The 17,099-nt window shown below is 56.5% G+C and overlaps 1 protein-coding gene across 8 annotated transcripts in view; it reads right to left on the reverse strand.

Moving 5' to 3' along the window:
* Positions 1-360: 360 nt before the first annotated feature.
* Positions 361-17,099, reverse strand: part of KBTBD11 (kelch repeat and BTB domain containing 11) — a 44,562-nt gene continuing 27,823 nt past the window's right edge. For all 8 annotated transcript variants that reach the window (XM_032468364.1, XM_032468362.1, XM_032468363.1 and 5 more), the window contains 2 exons: positions 10,271-10,275; positions 361-499 (listed from right to left, as the gene is read on the reverse strand). In XM_032468364.1, coding sequence (XP_032324255.1) covers positions 408-499; positions 10,271-10,275 — 97 coding nt within the window. In that variant the 3' untranslated portion in view covers positions 361-407. The remainder of the gene's footprint in view (positions 500-10,270; positions 10,276-17,099) is intronic.

Raw genomic sequence — 17,099 nt, forward strand, 5'->3', positions numbered from 1 at the left:
CGCGGACCACACGGCCCTGGGCTCTGGGGGGCGGCGGTGGACATGGTGTGCAGACACAGACAGGACAGAGGCCCACCCACCGAGGACCCTCAGAGCCGGACGCACACTGGCAGGCGCCCCACCCGGCCCCTTCCCTTCACCCAACAATTGCAGAAATTGAGGCCCAAAAAAGTCTTAAAAAATCAGCAGGGTCACATGTCCTGCATGGGTTTGAACTAAAATTCAAGTATCTTTATCTTCAAGCCCTTGTGATTGAGCCTCCAGGGAAGGGCTGGTTCCCATAGCTGGAGTGTGAAGCCAGGTCAAGGTCAAGGTCATGGCCATGACCACAGTTCAGCACATGACCTGGGCCACAATCCATTCAGGGAGGTCACAGCCAGAGTGAGTAACGGGGTGACTCACACAGGTCAAGTCTGCTGACACGCCAGGCCCCCAGACACGTGAAAACATGGGCTTAAGGTCCAATTCTTTCTAAACACACGGCGGTAGGAAACAGTGGCTGGAATGCAGCATTGCTTAATGCTCATTTCCATCACGGTGCCGTCTGCCCCTCGCTCCCGGGAGCAGACACGGTGGGAAGGGCGGACCAGGGCGACCTCTGGGCCGGAGACCTGTTCTGCCCAACACCGGACGTCTGAACATGGCCAGGCCTGGAAAACCACAGTGGTCTCCCCGGGAGGTTCCAGTCTGCGTTTATGTGACATTAGGAGATTGTGTTTGTTCCTTGAACCTCCTGGGAACCCCAAGATTATGCCAGTAAGAGCTTCCCAGATCCCCCAAATACAACTCGGCTTTTCAAACACAAAGGTGCAGGAGGAACGGTTCAGCTAAGGTCAGAACAACACTCCGCCACCCTATCCCTGGACCGCTAGGCCTCTGGGCCCCTCTGGTTAGAACGAGGCCAGCCCAGCCGCAGGAGCCCAGCCCAGCCCTGCCGCGGGAAGCGGTCCTCATGGGCCCGGGGCCCCCTCGAGTGCCTGCAGGGTGAGGGGGCCCGACAGCACAGAACTGCCCCCCAGGACGGCCACCCGGGTCCAAGGCCACTGTTCCGAGGGTGCTGAGTGATCAGCACACAAGCTGAGCAGAGCAACTGGCTAATGACACCAAATAAATGGCCAAATATTTGATTCGGGACTGACATTCAAGGCTTGTGTCCTTAAGACTGTCTCTCATGAGCCCTGCGACAGTGCCGGGCAGCCTGGGCGCAGACACAGGTTTCCCGTAAAGGAGGGCTGAGGATGAAGTAGGTGGCTCTTCGTCCAACCAGGGCTACCAGGACCTGCCTGTCTCAGCTCAAGCTCCCTGATCCCGTGATAATCAGGGAACCCTACAACTTACCATCCAAGCGGAACCCACTCTAAGAGTGAGAGGAGGATTGTGACAAACACTCGGGGACAACAGGCACACACTTGCTGTCACCTAGACGGCTGACTTCACGTGTCAAGTGGGCGGGGCTGAGGGGCTCGCAGGGAGCTGGCAAGAAGTGGTCCTGGGGTGTCCGTGAGGCCGTGTCTGGAAGAGGTCAGCATTCAGTGGGGTCACTGAGCAAACGTGGCCCTCCCCGTGTGGGCAGCGTCTTCCCAGCCTTGGCGGTCCTGACTAGAGCAAGACGGAGGAATGGAGAGCGTCTCACTTTCCTCCTGCCCTGGGACGTCAGAGCTGCCGGCCCTCAGACCCTGGACTTGGACGGCGTCCCACCCCCGGCCGTCCTGGTCGCCAGCCTGCAGACGCTGGGCGCAGCGCTTTCTGGCCTCTGTAACCCCTGGGCCACTTCCCACAATCCACCTCCTCTTGTGTCTGTCTCTCTGCCCACCTGGCCCGCCGGCTGTCCCTCTGGAGGACCCCGACACACACCCTAACCACACCCCGCGTGAGCCCAGCACCCACGGACCTGGAGACGCGGACCCGATCAGGGGTCGGACGTACTTCAGAAAAAGGGACTCGCTTGCCAGGCGCTCTCTTGGTGAGGCTGGTGCTTTTTCTCCAAAAGACGATTATTCTTCATTCTGGTCTGATTAAAAGCTGCGTTCACGTGGTTTTGCTGTTTTTTCTATGAGCTACACATTCATTTTCCTTTTTTATGCTTGTGAGAAGCTTGCACAGAATCACCTCCCTTGCCTTGAGGTTCACACTGTCTCTCTTCTTTGAAAGATTTCTTTTATCATTGTCGTTGGAGACGACGCCGAGAGAAACGCAGAGATAAAACCCCAGCGGTAAAGTGTCCTAGGTTCATGGAAAGGTTGTTCACATAATTCTAATTCCAGCCAGTTAGGGCTGAAACTGCAGACCGGATGCCCAGGGCCTAAGAGCACTCAATTACTTGTAAATTAAGAGGCGACCTTCCTGAGTTAAACTTGGGGGTCATTTTAGAAATTTGAGAAATTATTTTCAAAGTGCACATAAATAAGGCTATTATTACGCTGCCCCAGGAGAGGCAGGAGAGAATGTCTCGTATTTATTTTTGAGAACTATTCCTGGGGCTGGCATATAATAGACACTCGATAACATTCCTTGGTTTGGTTGTTTAAAAGAAAATAAAATGAACTGATTCAAGACATGGGGTCCAGTCAGGAACGGAACCTGCTTTAATCCTGTGGAAAGTGAAGGCAGAGGAATCAACTGCGGACTTTTTTGACTTACAAATGAGATGATGCTAAAGTATCAAAAATTAGCAATAAACAAATAGTTATCATTACTATTCATTACACAACTCATTCTCATTTCTGAATTCAACATTTCTCTGTTATTAACTATCTGCAGATTACAAGTACTCCTTTAGCCCAAAGTTTCTCAAACATTTCAGTTTTGGGCCCTAATCACCCTTCAAAACATCCCAGACAGCCTTCATTTCATAAATGCCCCATATTCACCCCGTTAGAAATACAACTCATTTTAAGGTAACGAAGTCTAACCCATCACATGTTAACAGAAATAACGTATTTATGAAAAATAACTATTTTTGAACACACGGAAAAATAGAATGGGACGCTTTTCTATGTTTGCAAATCTTTGGTTTTAAGACAAGACAGCCGGTGCCTGTTCCTGCGCTCAGCTCGCGGCGCCCCATTTTGGGGCGGAAACGCGGGGAGGGGACCGGGCTCCCAGGGCCGGGCCTGAGTCAGGGCTGCGAACAGGCTTCTCGTTTGCTGGAGGCAAAGCTACCCGGCGATTCTTGAGGATCAGGCGCGACGTGGAAGCCGACACCGCAGCCACAAGCCCGCGCGCGCCACGCTGGTGTCCCGGGACCGCGCCCGCCGCCGGGGCGTCCTCCCCGCTCGGCGCGGGGCGTCGTGGGCCGTTCGGAAAATCGGGCTCACCGAATTCACGCAGGAATTCCAAATTCCACCGCACGGCAGCAGAGGCTCACGCTGTTAACTCAGCCACCAGCCTCATCAGTACTGGGAAGCTTTGGCCCCAGACTCCCTACGAGGGCACAGATCCCCGGGAGACCCGGGACGCACTCTGAGAAGCGCCATTTCAGCCTAACCTGCAAAGCTTGACAAGGTGCACGTTCAACTTGCGTCCACTAGATGGCGCGCCAAACCTGCGGACCCACCTCTGCCCTTCCGAGGAGGGGAGAAAATCTATTAACAGATTTTAAGAAGAAAGTCCAAAGTATTTTATAGGAGAGAGGGAAAACACTATAAAGAAAGTTAAACAATTGTATTACAAATAATCTTCTGAGGTTTTGAAAAAAAATTATATCAGTCCTGACTTGGCTCCAGCTAGTGACTGTAACTGTATCTAATCAAAACACATCAGTGTCAGGAAACTCCAAGTTGAGTAATCAAATTAGTTATTTGCAGCAACTCTTACACTGAAAATAAGTTTTTAAAAATCTGAAGGGGTGTGTGTGTGTGTGTGTGTGTGTGTACATACTGGGACTGTTCATTTTACGTATCAACTTGGCTAGACCGTGGCACCCAGATGTCTGGTCAAACACCAGTGGAGATGTTCCTGTGACAGCACTTTTTTGGATGGGATGAACATTTAAATCAGCGGACTTCGAGTAAAGCCGATTGTCTTCCCCGGTGTGGGTGGTCCTCGCCCAATCAGTTGAAGGCATGTACAGAAAAAGATCGAGGTCCCCAGAAACAGGGAATTCCACCAGCAGACAGCCTCAAACTCAAACTACAACTCTCCCCCGGCCCTCCTGCTACCTACCCTATGGATCTCAGACTTGCCAGCCCCACCGGGTGTAAGCCAATTTCTTACACTAAATCTCTCTTTCCCTTGGTTTTTGTGTTTGAGTTCATGTTGGATCTGCTTCTCTGGAGAACCCTGACTAACACACACACACACACACAGAACTGACAAGGAATTCTGCAAGGCACACCAGCCGGAAGCAGAGGGAATAATAAAGCCCTGCAGTGACAGATAACTTTCATGTGACAGTCTTACAATGGAGGCAGAAATAAGTCCTGCGTCTGATAGGAGGTAAGGAGTCCTTAAGTGACCTGTCCCTGGAGCTCCAAAGAGACACATCCTCGGGACAAGGACACAGTGGTGCAGAAGTACAGCCTCAGGTCAAGCCCTCTGGACCCTCGAGAGGAACTTAAGCCTTGAACTTGGCTAAAGGGAGTCCCCGATGAACAGTCCCCACCCCACCCCCACCCCCGGACGCCTGGAAAAAGTATGTGTAAATAAACTCTGAGAAAGGCACCTCATCTGCGGGGGTAATTACTCCCACAAACCACTTTCCAGCTGCAATGACCAGCATCTTGTCAAAGGTAAGGAGACACCCGTGCAGACTACTCCATGCAAGACAGACCCGCTGAGACTCCCGGGACTTCTGCCATCAGGGGAGTCCTCACCAGGGAGGCGCAGATGGAAACCACAGTGGGGCAGCCCGTCACCCCCACGGCAGCCATCATACGGGCAGGTGACAACACAGGGTGGAGAAGACCTGCCAACACATGAGCGTTGATGAGGCCCCATGACGGAAAAGAGGCGGGCCGTCCAACAGTCACCACTTGACCCACCGATTCCACTCCCAGGTATGAATGCTAGTCCCTCCACACCCCGAGAAGAGCCCCTCAGAACACCCCGAAGTGGAAAGAACCCAAACACCCGCAACTGATTCATGGATAAAATAAAATGAGGTCCAGTCATGAAGACCCCAGATGACGTCCTAACATGGACTGTGTGGTGGCTGAACAACCGTGTAAACAAACTAATAACCACTGAACTGCACACTTGAAACGGGTGCATTGCATGGTGTGTGAGTTATATCTCAGTAAAGCTGTAATAGAGTGAAAACGTGTGAAATGCTGAAATAAGTAAGAGACAATCTTGAGGATATCTAAGTTCACATGAAAACGCGTCAGGTTTCAAAAACAACTAAATAGAGCTTTGAGAAATAAAAATTAAATAACCAAAATCAAGAACACTGAGGATGGACTTAACTGCAGCCTCGGTACAGCTGAAGAACTGGAATAAATTCTCCAGAGGAAAAACGACTAAGAAAATAGAGAAAACCTACGAGCTATGAAAACCAGCGTACACACCGCTCTAACGTCCACTTTGTTAGAGAGTGACAGAGACGCAAAAGATGAGGAGACAGTGGAATTTCCTTAATCCCAGAACTGATGCAAGTGCCAATCCAAAGGCTTTCCCAGCAGCAAAATTCTGTGATGAAATAGTTGACCCAGACCAGGTCAGCGTTACCCAAGATACTAACAATTTTTTTGCAAAAACGTAACTGTGCTCACGTAAAGGCGGTGACATTTCAAATCCACTCCTGCCTCCTGTCGGCTGCACAGAATCCCGCAGAGAGAAGGTGACTCAAGGTTCAGCGCAGCGCCGCCTGGCACAGGTGAGGAGGCTGACGTCCTCGGCGACGGTCTCCAGTTCACCCAGAGCCCCAGCACCCCGCCCCGCTGCCCCCAAGCCCAGCGTCACCCACCCGGCCAGCTTCCGGAGACCCAAAGGGCCGCGTGACTCCGGGAGCCCGTCTCCTCCAACCCCCGCCTCCTCCAGCACCTGCCATTCACCGTTTAAATTAAAGGACGGCTTCCCCGTGGATACCTCTTCCCCGTGAGGGAAGGAGGCTCCAGAAATATACCAAGGGCAAGATCCGCTTACTTCCTTTCAAACACGGTTTGAAATTTTAACGAGAAAGATGTTGGCTTTAGAGGGATTAACGAAGTCCAGCACGTGTGGGGACCAGGCCCTCCTCTGGGTATCAGGGTTTCAGACGAAATGCTGCCCGTGTTTCTGAAAAATCGACTGTCAGGGCCGGAGACGACCGTGGGAAGCAGCGGCCAGGACGGGCCGGCCCGGCCCGGCCCGCGGCCCCCAGCCCCGTCCGCGTGCACCTGCTGCCGTCCCACCGCGCAGGCGCCTGCAGGTCTGCGGCCGCGGGGCGGAGCCCCGGCCCCGGGGGTCGCGGAGAAACGCGCCGCTCCGCGGTGCGGGGGCGGGGGCGGGGCCGGGAGGGGCGGGGCCCGGCGGGCGGAGAGGGAGGGCCGCGTCAGAGGGGGCGCTGTCCGACGAACCACGGGGTCCAGCACAAACGAGACGCAGGCGTGGCCGCCTCGGTCCCGGGCGACCTCGCGGCTGCCGAACGCGGGCGTGTCCCCCGGGCTGCCTCCTGGGTCCCTAACTGTTACGGTACGAGCGCTAGGTACGGTTTTTCTAGCCTCCTTACCAGCTCTGCGCTGCTGTTTGGGAGTCTCCCAAAGCCCCCGCGACGGGAGGAACCCACGTTTGTTCACGCCTCGGAGTGACCTGCATACAGGGCGGTGGGCGCACGGAGGGGGCCAGCCGTGTGCTGTTACTGACAGAAGCGTCGCTGGAGGACGTAACTCCTCGCAGGACGTGCGCCACCTTTGAAAAGAAAGCTGCACTTCAGTTCTACTAACAGGCATGTCCTGTGCGCGCGCACGTTCAGTAACATACATGTACGTAAGGGGGTTGGAGAGTATCCCGTGTGCCCCGGTCTATCTCGTAACAGCTGTGATGTCACTTAAAATATTTCGGTCCTTCCCAGTTCAGCGTCCTGGTATTTAGTTCCCATTTGGCTCCGAAGTGTGACGTTTTCTTTGTCCAGCAGGTGGCGGTGTCGGAGGCAGCTGCAGGCGTCACGCCCCACGTGGCTCGGATGGTTCTAGGCGGACGGCGGGCCGAGACCAGAGCCGCGGGCGGCGGAATGAGCAGCCCCCTCCCCGCCTGTCCCGCGGCGACAGCCCGAAGCACGCGGAGCCGACTGCCCTCGGGCGGGTGGACCATGGCCCAAGCCGGAGGGAACAAAAATAAAAAACAAAAAATGTTCGTTGTTCGTTGTTCTGAAAGTCAGGAGAGGTACCGAGGACGTGCAGCTTGTGCTGAGAGCCCCGAGGAATTCAGAAGGAAAGGGCGCACGCGGCCTTTCTGAACAGGCAGAACCGGCCTGCCCCTCCCCCACCGCCCCCACGGGCTGCGGCGGGCGCGTTGAACACACGTGCCTGCGCGATGCTCGGTTTCGTGTCAGCTCCACGGGGCCCCAGCACGCCCAGATGTCTGTCTGCTTCAGCATCACTTCCGGGGGTGTCTGGGAGCGCATCCTCCAGTCCTCGGATGGCTCGAACGGGACGCACACACGGAGGGGGGTGGACGCACTGCCTGCCTGCCTGCTTGAGCTGAACACCCGTCTTCCGCGGGCGCCCGGCGCGGGCCCCCAGCTGCGCCATCGCCAGCCCGGGCCCAGCTCGAGCGCGCCTTGTGGGCCTCTCAGCCTCCGGCATCACATGAGCAAACACGGCACGACAAGCCTCCTTCTAGACACAGGCGTGGAGACGGGTGTGGGTGCAGACACAGACAAACGCGCGTCTGCACAGCCACGTGGACCCCACTGTCCGTCCGTCTGTACCGCCTGCCGGCCCTGCTTCCCTGCAGAAGCCCGCCGACTTGTGCTCCGTGATCTCTGACTAGAAAAGAGGACACAGGCAGAGGCCGCGGGGTGCAGCGCCAAGCGTCTCAGGAGAGGAGGGCAGACGGGCGGGCCTGGAGGCAGAAAGTGCAAAAGCGAAGGCCCTGGCGCTGCCCCAGGCGCGAGCCCCGGGGACACACGTGTGCATGCGTGTGTGAGTGCTCCCCCGCCCTCCCTTCACAAGGCAAGCACTGGTGGTGGTCGTTCTGCTCTCAGTCAACCCACACGTGCGGCCATATCCCGCAAATTCATTTCCCAACACATGAGTCACAACCTGAAGTCTGAAAGCTCTGATCCGTAAGTCAGCTGTTTCCTGGTGGCATCTCTGCTGCTTACAAGTCGCCTGGCTGTGTGTGGGGGTGGGACCAAAGACTTGCTATTCGGATTTTTAAAAACAGAAATGAAACAGTAGGTGGGGTGCACAGGGGCGCACGGCAGCTCCCAGCGCCTCGGCTGCGTTCGCCCGGTTGGATGCGCTGGGTGGCGGTGGCTGCAGCATCACTGTTCCCTTCGTGTCACTGTCCCTTCGTGGACCATGGGGCTCAGGCTCGGCTCCCCGCAGCAGGGCAGCCAGGACACTGAGTCCAGGTCGTGCCCTTAGAGGAGGGACGTCTGCCCCCCATCCTGTGACCCAACACAGAGCTGTGATCCTGGGTCACAGGAAAGGGACACAGACACTTCTTAACTGCCTCAGCCACTGCTGACCTGAGTTCTCGCCACACACAGCTAAGCCTGCCCCGCTCTGACGCACCCGCCACGGGGAGGCACCGCGAATTCCAGGACAGAACCGGACAGGGCACCCGCCCTCCAGGAACTCCCGCTTCAGTAGGATGGGCTGAAAACGGAGTAAACCAGGAATGGATGGATTGACATGTGGTGAACTGAGCACTGATCAGTTTTATCAACGGCTAAGTGTATTTAATCATTGGCTTTGACCCACAGCTTGATTGTAAATAATTGAAGAGAACAGTAACAACTGTGAGCAGAGAGGGGGCCGTGGCTGGAACAGGGGCATAGTGAAGGCGACATCCCAACCCCCGAGACAAGCAGCAGGGCTGAGGCCCGAGGCCCCCGGAGACTCAGGTGGGAGACGGGGTGGCGGCGGGGCGTGGGGCGGTCACAGCAGAGAAGCAGGAGTCAACTTTGTCTCAGAGACAGTGTATCATCCTGGCTTTCATTTTCTGTCTCTTGTGATGTCCTGGCAGCTCAAACCCCTCCTGGCCGGGAGGGGCCATCTCTCCTGCAGCAAAGGGCCCAGCCAGGGGACACCTGTGACAGATGCCAACGACCCAGCCAGGCCAGGCCTCCCCCGTCAGCCCTGCACCCAGGAGGCAGCATTCCTCTGCCCAAATCACCCAGGGCAGGAGCCAGGCAGCCAGGAAAACCCCTGGAGCCCAAAGCCCAACAGTATCATTAAAACCGGTCAGTCCTATGTGTTTATCCCACGCTGGAAACTCCAAAAGAGACCATGGCCTCAGTACCCCCTCCCTCTGCCCCCTGACCTCCCTACCCTGTGCTTCCCCACCTAGTCCCCAGGGGTGGGTCGCACCTCTCTTCCCAGGGTACTCTGAGAAACGTGAGACTGGCTCCTCCCTGCTGTCACCCAGCCACCTGTGTAAATAAGACCCAGCACAGAGCAGAGAGGAAGGAAAGCAGCCCCTCTTGAGGTCTGAAATCATGAATTTAAAATTGGTTCTGCCTCCTGCCCTGCTGGTGGGAATGCAGTTTGGTGCAGCCACTATGGAGGACAGTATGGAGGCTCCTCAAAAGACTAAAAACAGACTTTATGATCCAGCAATCCCAATCCTGGGCATATACCTGGAAAAACTATAATTTGAAAAGACACATGCACCCCAGTATTCAGAGCAGCACTGTTTACAACAGCCAAGACATGGAAACAGCCTAAATGTCCATCAACAGAGGACTGGATAAAGAATGGAATACTACACAGCCATAAAAAAAGAATAAAATAATGCCATTTGCAGCAACATGGATGGCCCTGGAGATTATCAGACTAAGGGAAGTGAGTCAGACAGAGAAAGACAAATACCATATGATATCATTTATGGTATGTGGAATCTAAAATCAATGATACAACTGAATTTATTTACAAACAGAAATAGACTCACAGACATAGAAAACACACTTATGGTCACCAGGGGGAAGGGGGCAAGGATAAGTTGGGAGTTTGGGATTTGCAGATACACACTAGTATATATATAAAAAATAAATAACAAGGTCCTACTGTACAGCACAGGGAACTATATCCAATACCTTGTAACAGCTTATAATGGAAAAGAATATGAAAAGAAATATATATATAGATATGTATATGTGTAACTGAATCACTGCCCTGTACACCAGAACTTAACACAACACTGTAAAGCGACTCTACTTCAATAAAAGAAAAGTTCCCTTGTGCTTTGAAGCTGCGACTGGCTGGGCCTGCGGGAGGCCCTGATCCAAAGAGACCTTGTCTACCGCCTCCTCCTGTCACTTCGCACAGGCCCCCCGGGGACACGCCAAGCCCACCGCCAGCCCTTCTCGGCCTCCCGCCCGTCCCCTGACCCGCCAGCCTCAGTCCCTGGCGGCAGCCCCCAGCCCGCAGTGTCTGGGCATCCATGCCCACCTGACTGGGTACCACCTTCTCCAGGAAGCCTTCCCTGATCCTCACGAGCCCCCGTCGTGCCTGCAGCCCGGAAGCAGCCTGTGCTGGGCCTGCTCACAGCACGGGCCTGTCCTCACGTCTGGGGCCATCACATCTGGGCTGGACTCGCAGCTGGGCGCCCCCTTGGCTGTGGCTCTGCATCTCGTTCACGTCTGCTCCTCCAGCGAGTCGGAACTCAACAACTGTTGAAACGACTCCTGCTTAGGCTGTTATGTTATCCATCCCCTCCAGAATCCAAATCTCTGGGTTTGATGTATTTGAATTGTGCCAAATAAATTATCTCTAACTAGACGGGGGGCTGGGGGGAGTGTTCATCCACTCTTCAGGGCCAAGAGTTAAAGAGCCACTTCCCTGACCCCATTACAAATTCTTCGTATCCTGACCCTCTTTGAAAAGGACCCAGTACGCAACGTCAGAGAAACCCCTTTAACTGCTAACAAACCGTGAGAAGGCAACCGATCAATGTCCTTTCCTCAGCGGCAGTCACCTCTCAGCAGCAGAGGCCACCGAGAGTTTCCTCGCTTGCTCCTGGACACCATCCCGCTGGAGCCGCGGAAACAGTGGGAAATTCAGCCCCGAGGCGAGCGGACAAAAAGAGGCTTTGTCTGCGGCGAGGGGCCCGGTTCCCACAGCACACACACAAAGGAGGGCCGCAGACACTGCTCTGCTGTGTTCCCGCCCTCGGTGTTTACAGAGGGGCCTGCGACAAGCAAGATGTGGAGAAAAGCCCCTTGTGTGCAGGACACAGCCTGGGAAATACGGACGTTGGTTATGGACGCCTTTGAAGGAAAAGGAAATGGGACACAGAGCAGCAGAAAACGTGTGCGAGGAGCCAGTGGAAACAGCCCGGGTGACGCCCGCCCAGCGGGAGCGCTGGACCTCTGTGCTCGTCCTGGACCAGCTGCCCTGGAGGTCTGACCTGTGCTCCAGCTGCCTATGACCTGCCTGCCTCGGGGGAGTTGAGCCCTGATGGAAAGACAGTATGACAACAAGCCCGAGGGTTTACCACATCCGGTGACCGACCGGCAGCCTCTCCGCCCAGCCCGGACGCCAGCAGTCGTGGTGATGCTGTCCTGCCGATCAGAGCCCAGCAAAGCAGACTGGCAGCAGCCGAAGGGACCGCGCCCTTCTGTAATCACCACCTGAATCACAACATCACGTTATTAGCTAAACACTCTCTAAACAGCAACAGGCACTGGGCAGCCCTTGCGCTGGATGGGACGCTAGCGCCACCTCCCGCTTCCCAGAACGCGGCGGGGGGAGTCAGCCTTGGCGCCTTCACAGCCTCAGTCTCAAGGGACTCGTCGTCTGAAACCCCGGGGGCAACGGGCAGCCTGCATCTGTTTCGATGATTACACAGCACTGAACCCAGTGATGGGCACGAGGTGTATTTTTGATACATTACATTGTTTCTCTTGGCTCGTGCATGCAAACCCATTTATACCACACTGCTGAAGTTTGAGAGGTTCCAGAGTATGCCATGGAAACAGAAGAAAAGGTTTTCAGAATGCATTAGAAAGGTTAACATCCAATTTGCAGAAAAAGGAGCGGGTTTAGATTTTAGTCTCTCGAGTCTCTGAGTGTCTTCCCCGACTGAGATACTCTGTCTGCCTGAGGACCTCAGGCTCTGGTCACATGACGACTCTGTCCAGACCTGGACACCAGGACCCTCAACCGAACTCTAGCAGGGCTGCCAGCCCCATAAGGCTGTGTCCTGGGAGACTCAGACCCCAGAGAGTGGAGGCTGCCAGGAGGGGTCACCGTGTTTCAGCCACACCCGACCACAGGCCCTGACCTCACACCCCAAGTTGCTGTCACTTCTGTGTGACTCCCAGTGACCCCTGTCTCTTCCCACTGTGGGTGGGGACCTTAGCAGGATGGCAAGGGTGAGTCCTTCCTCCGTGCCTCAGATGCCCATTTAACTCTCACCACCAGGAGCCCCCTTCTCCAGGGCCTGAGAGCCATGCCTTCAGATGGAATCTTCAGGAAGGAAGGGCTGGTCTCCCAGGCCCTGGGGACGGCGCAGTCCTAACTCAGGCAGCCGCCTGCTACAGATATGTGGACCCTTCACACGTGCAGGACTGACCCTGGGCACCTGTCCACAGGTCTCCCCCGTCCCAGATCCCTCAGCCTCCCCCAAGTCACTGTCACCTCTGCATGACTCCCAGTGACCCTTGTCTCTTCCCACTGTGGGTGGGAACAGAATAAAATCTGTTGTCACCACCTTAACAGACGTCCGACTGTGTTTGTCTTCAGCGGCTTCAGAGGTCAGGAAACTCATCCCCAAGCCTCGATCTGGTGGGAGGAATGGCAGCTCCCGGGACGTCTTTATAAGAGTCAGGACGCTGTGCCCACAGGCAGGTGACTGCAGAACTGAGGGGCGGGTGGTGAGAGAGAGAGGAGCAAATGCGACATGAGTGACAGTTTGGGTTTGGCAGACGCCCCGACAGAAAGACTGTTCACTACAGTGTGGACCCCACTTGCTCGCATACGTGCCTTTTAGAGACTGTGCTGAAGGTGGATTCCTGTAGATAAATATAAAATGGCCAGGTAAGTGCCGTGTCACTCCTGGAGCTGCGGTACTGACCTCCGTCCGGGCGGGGCCACACCCTCTGCCTGGCGGGGTCGGGGGATCTCAGATGGCTCTCCCGCGGAGTCTCACGCACGCACTCGCCCGTGGTCCCGGAAAACCTACAGGTGCAAGCTGAGTGCCTGCGTGTCCCAGGCTGACCGAGAATCTGGGGGCACGGGGCAGGCGGGACCAGGCCCCCCGTGTCTTCACGGAGCTTGGCTTCCAGGGAGGGTGACAGACCAGAGCAAGCAAACAGGAGACCTGCTACAGCTGGACGTTAACCACAAAGGCACATCTAAGTGGGGAACGATAACAAAGGCCCGACGTAAATGGAAAATCAGAAGGAAGACACAGCACACTGGATATTAGTGCTAAAGACAAAGGTCTGATCTAAACGGGTGACAGCAAAGGCCTCGGGTAACAGGACAGCAGCACACTGACAACGTGATGTGACATGGCGGTGGCGGTGACGGTGACGGTAGGGACGTCGCCTAAGTAGACAGTAACAAGAGCCACCAGGAAAAGCAAGGAGAACACCACTCAGCCACAGAAAGAATGAAGCAGGCCATTTGCAGTTGCAAGGATGGCCCTGGAGGTGACCACATTAAGTGAAGCCAGTCCGACAGAGAAAGACAAATATCCTACGACATCACTCATACGTGGAGTCTCAAAAAATGATACGAATGAGCTTATTCACAAAGCAGAAAAAGACCCACAGACAGAAAACAAATTTATGGCTACCAGTGTGGGCGTGGGGGATGAATTAGGAGTTTGGGGTTTGCAGGCACACTTTGCTAGACATAAAATAGATAAACAACAAGGTCTTACTGTAGAGCACAGGGAACTACATTCAGTGTCTTGTAACAACCTATAACGGAAAAGAATCTAAAAAAGAATATATATGTACAACTGAATCACTGTGCTGCACACCAGAAATTAACACAACATTGTAAACCAACTATACTCCAAATAAAAAAAGAAAAACCAAAGCCGCTGAGTGACAGACAGTGGCGGGACGGAGAAGGTGAAGTGGGGAGGGTGGTGTGGGAAGGCTGTCTCCAGGGCAGGACTGAGAGAGAGTGAGCGGGGGTGACAGGAGCCAGGGGACATGGGGACAGAGGGCCCAGGCAGAGTGGACACCGTAAACTCCGTGGGACAGATGTACGCATGACCCACATGAGGACCAGCAAGACAGCCTGAGTGCCTGGAAAGGCATGAAGCTGGGGGCACAGCAGGGACAGTGTGCAGAGATTGACAGAGGCAGACTGGGGAGCCCTGTGAGCTGGGCTGGAGTCTGGGTCCATCGGGGACGAGCAGGCCACCAGAGGGTCTGCGTCTGTGTGGGAGAGTGAGAGGCCCATCCCCGGGTGATGACAAAGGCCAGAGGGTGAGATTCGTGCTGGGCACTCTCTGTGGTCCGGGTGCCCAGCCTGGGCGCTGGGCCCAGGGCCCTCTCGCTGATGCCGCGAGGGCTCGCAGGGTCCGGGAGCACAGGCCATGCGTGGAGACGAGAACGAGCCTCCAGGCCACTGCGGGGTGTGGGGAGGGAAGGGCCTCGGAAGGGCCCAGGGCAGGAGCAAGACAGGAGCAGGCCTGGAGAGGAGGACAGGGTCCCGGGGGCTCAGATGAAGTGAAGACAGAGCCAGACCCAGGCCAGTGTCCTGTGCGCCTCCGGGCCCCGTGGTGCTGACAGAGGGGCGGCCGGGGCGGCCCAGAGCTCGGGTGCCCAGAAGACATGGAGATGGCTGTGGACCGACTGAGTGAGCCCACGGGCAGGAGCAGGCGGCGCGGCGGCAGCGCCCCTCTGGGTCTCTCTGAGACGGAGGGCAGCTCCGAGGGACTGTTCCCTCATGTTCTGTTCGTTCCTGCCACTGTCCGAGGATCAGTCTGAGAACCTGGACTCTGGAGAGTGAGGCTTGGTCCACGGTCAGCACATAGGAGTCCCAGGTCACCCCGGGCCCTGTGAGCCCTCGCTGCATCAGCGAGAGGGCCCTGGGCCCAGCGCCCAGGCTGGGCAGCAGGACCACCTTTACCTGCGGAGTCACAGTCAGTGTCCCCGTCCACAAGCACAGGGGACTGAGGGCCCCCATTGCCCGGTGCCTCCACCCCTGCACCTGCCGGCCTCTCGCACCTGCTGGCCGGCCTGTGCAGACACCACACCTGGACGTGCTGACCCGGGCACCGCTGCTGCTGCTCGGCCGGTGCAAACACGAAGGCCCCGCTCATGACTGACTCCTGAACGAACGCTGATCCCTGGACCGCAGGAGCGGACGGCGGGCAGGTCACAGCCGGGGAAGGAGGCTCGTCACCTCCTTGGGGTGCAGGTGGGGTTTCCCCTCATCTCCGAGGGGCTGAACTGTGGGCTGCCACCTGGACACTGGGCAGCCTGACAGCTGGGACAGAGCCCAGCTCTCAGCAGGTGCTGTGCGTTTGTTGGGGGTGGCACCTGCCGGCCCACATTTGGAGAAACTTCCAAGGCGCTCAGAAGGAGTCCCCTTCCCTGGTCACCCACAGAGGGGGACAGTGTGTACGACTCTGGGGTCACTTAAACCTGGGCTGGAGTACCGGCCGCACTGTGAATGTGGACCTGTGTCTGGGGTCTGCTGTAGGCAGGTTGTCCCCTGTGGGGGCACCTGCGAAGGGCGAGTGAGGTAGGAAAGGGGAGGGTGTCAATACTCTGCAAAAGGTGATGGCTCTGAAATGACCTCATCGCGCTGGGTGTCACTCTGGGGCCCGTAACAGTCCTCCCCAACAAATGCCCGAAGAGCCTGGTGGAGACAAGGGATGTCGAGTGCCCTGTGGACACCGACGTTCAGCCACAAGACCTGCGGCTTCTAAGCTCTTTGCTCAGTGGCGATGTATTCAACAGGAGCCCGGCCTGGGTGGGTTGTTGGCATCTGTCACAGGCGTCCCCTGGCTGGGCCCTTTGCCGACAGGAGGGGCCGTCTCGCCCCAGGCAGGAGGGTTTTGAGATGCCAGGCTACCACAACAGACACAGAATTTAAATATGTGTCACACATGCACTGAGGACAAGGCCACAGTGGGCTGATTCCAGGGCACAAGCCGCCCGGCCAATCCGCCCAAACCCACATCCTCTCCCTCCCGTGCTGGTCAGTGTCTGTCTGACCACTGGGCCCATTTCTCCATTTGCTCTGAACTTGGCGGGGGGGGGGCCGGGGGGGCAGGAGGAAATCCCCTCGGGCCCCTTTCCAGGGCACTTTGGGGTTTTGGTGGAGTGAGGGGCCGCTCAGGAAGAGGAACACAGGGAAACCGGGTGAACATGCCCCGATGCTCACCTGACATGCCCATAGGGACTCCAACCCGCTCTGGGGGCTGGGGCAGTGGGGTCCCCAGCTGCATGGGCCACGTTCCTTATTTCCTCTGTTGGATGGTGTTCTGACCCAGGAGAGACCCCCCTCCCAGGGCCCCGGCTTCCTTAGAGACAGCAAAGGGCAGCGAGCACGTCTCTGACACAGAACCACCCCCGACCCAGCCTCACGTGAGCCAGCACCTCCCCTGCCTGGCCACCCAGGGCAGGCCCCAGACCCCGACGGCCCCGGGATCATTCACAGAGGCCAGCGCCCAGCTGTTCGCCCACTGCCTGCCCTTCCCGGGGACCCCAGTAAAGGCTGTTCTGTGCCCTGACCCAAACCAGGTGTGTGCCGACCCCGCTCCGGGACGTGAGCATGCAGGAAACTTCTTCCTCCCACACCTCACTCCCGTTTCCTGCCGTGGCCACATCAACCGTCCTGGCCCACGGCCAGCATCACATCTCACGGCCTCTCCAGGAGACACTGCAGCCAGAGGGGCCGCTACCTGCTGGCCATGGGGACGGGGATGGGATGGAGAGGGCAGAGGCGTCCAGACGCACCTGACGAGTATGTGGAGACCCCCTTCCTTAGCATTGGCACCTGGAAGGATGCTCAGGAGTCTCCAAACTCCTCATTTAC

Source organism: Camelus ferus, chromosome 26, assembly GCF_009834535.1.
Source record: "Camelus ferus isolate YT-003-E chromosome 26, BCGSAC_Cfer_1.0, whole genome shotgun sequence".
Taxonomy (NCBI): Eukaryota; Metazoa; Chordata; class Mammalia; order Artiodactyla; family Camelidae; genus Camelus; species Camelus ferus.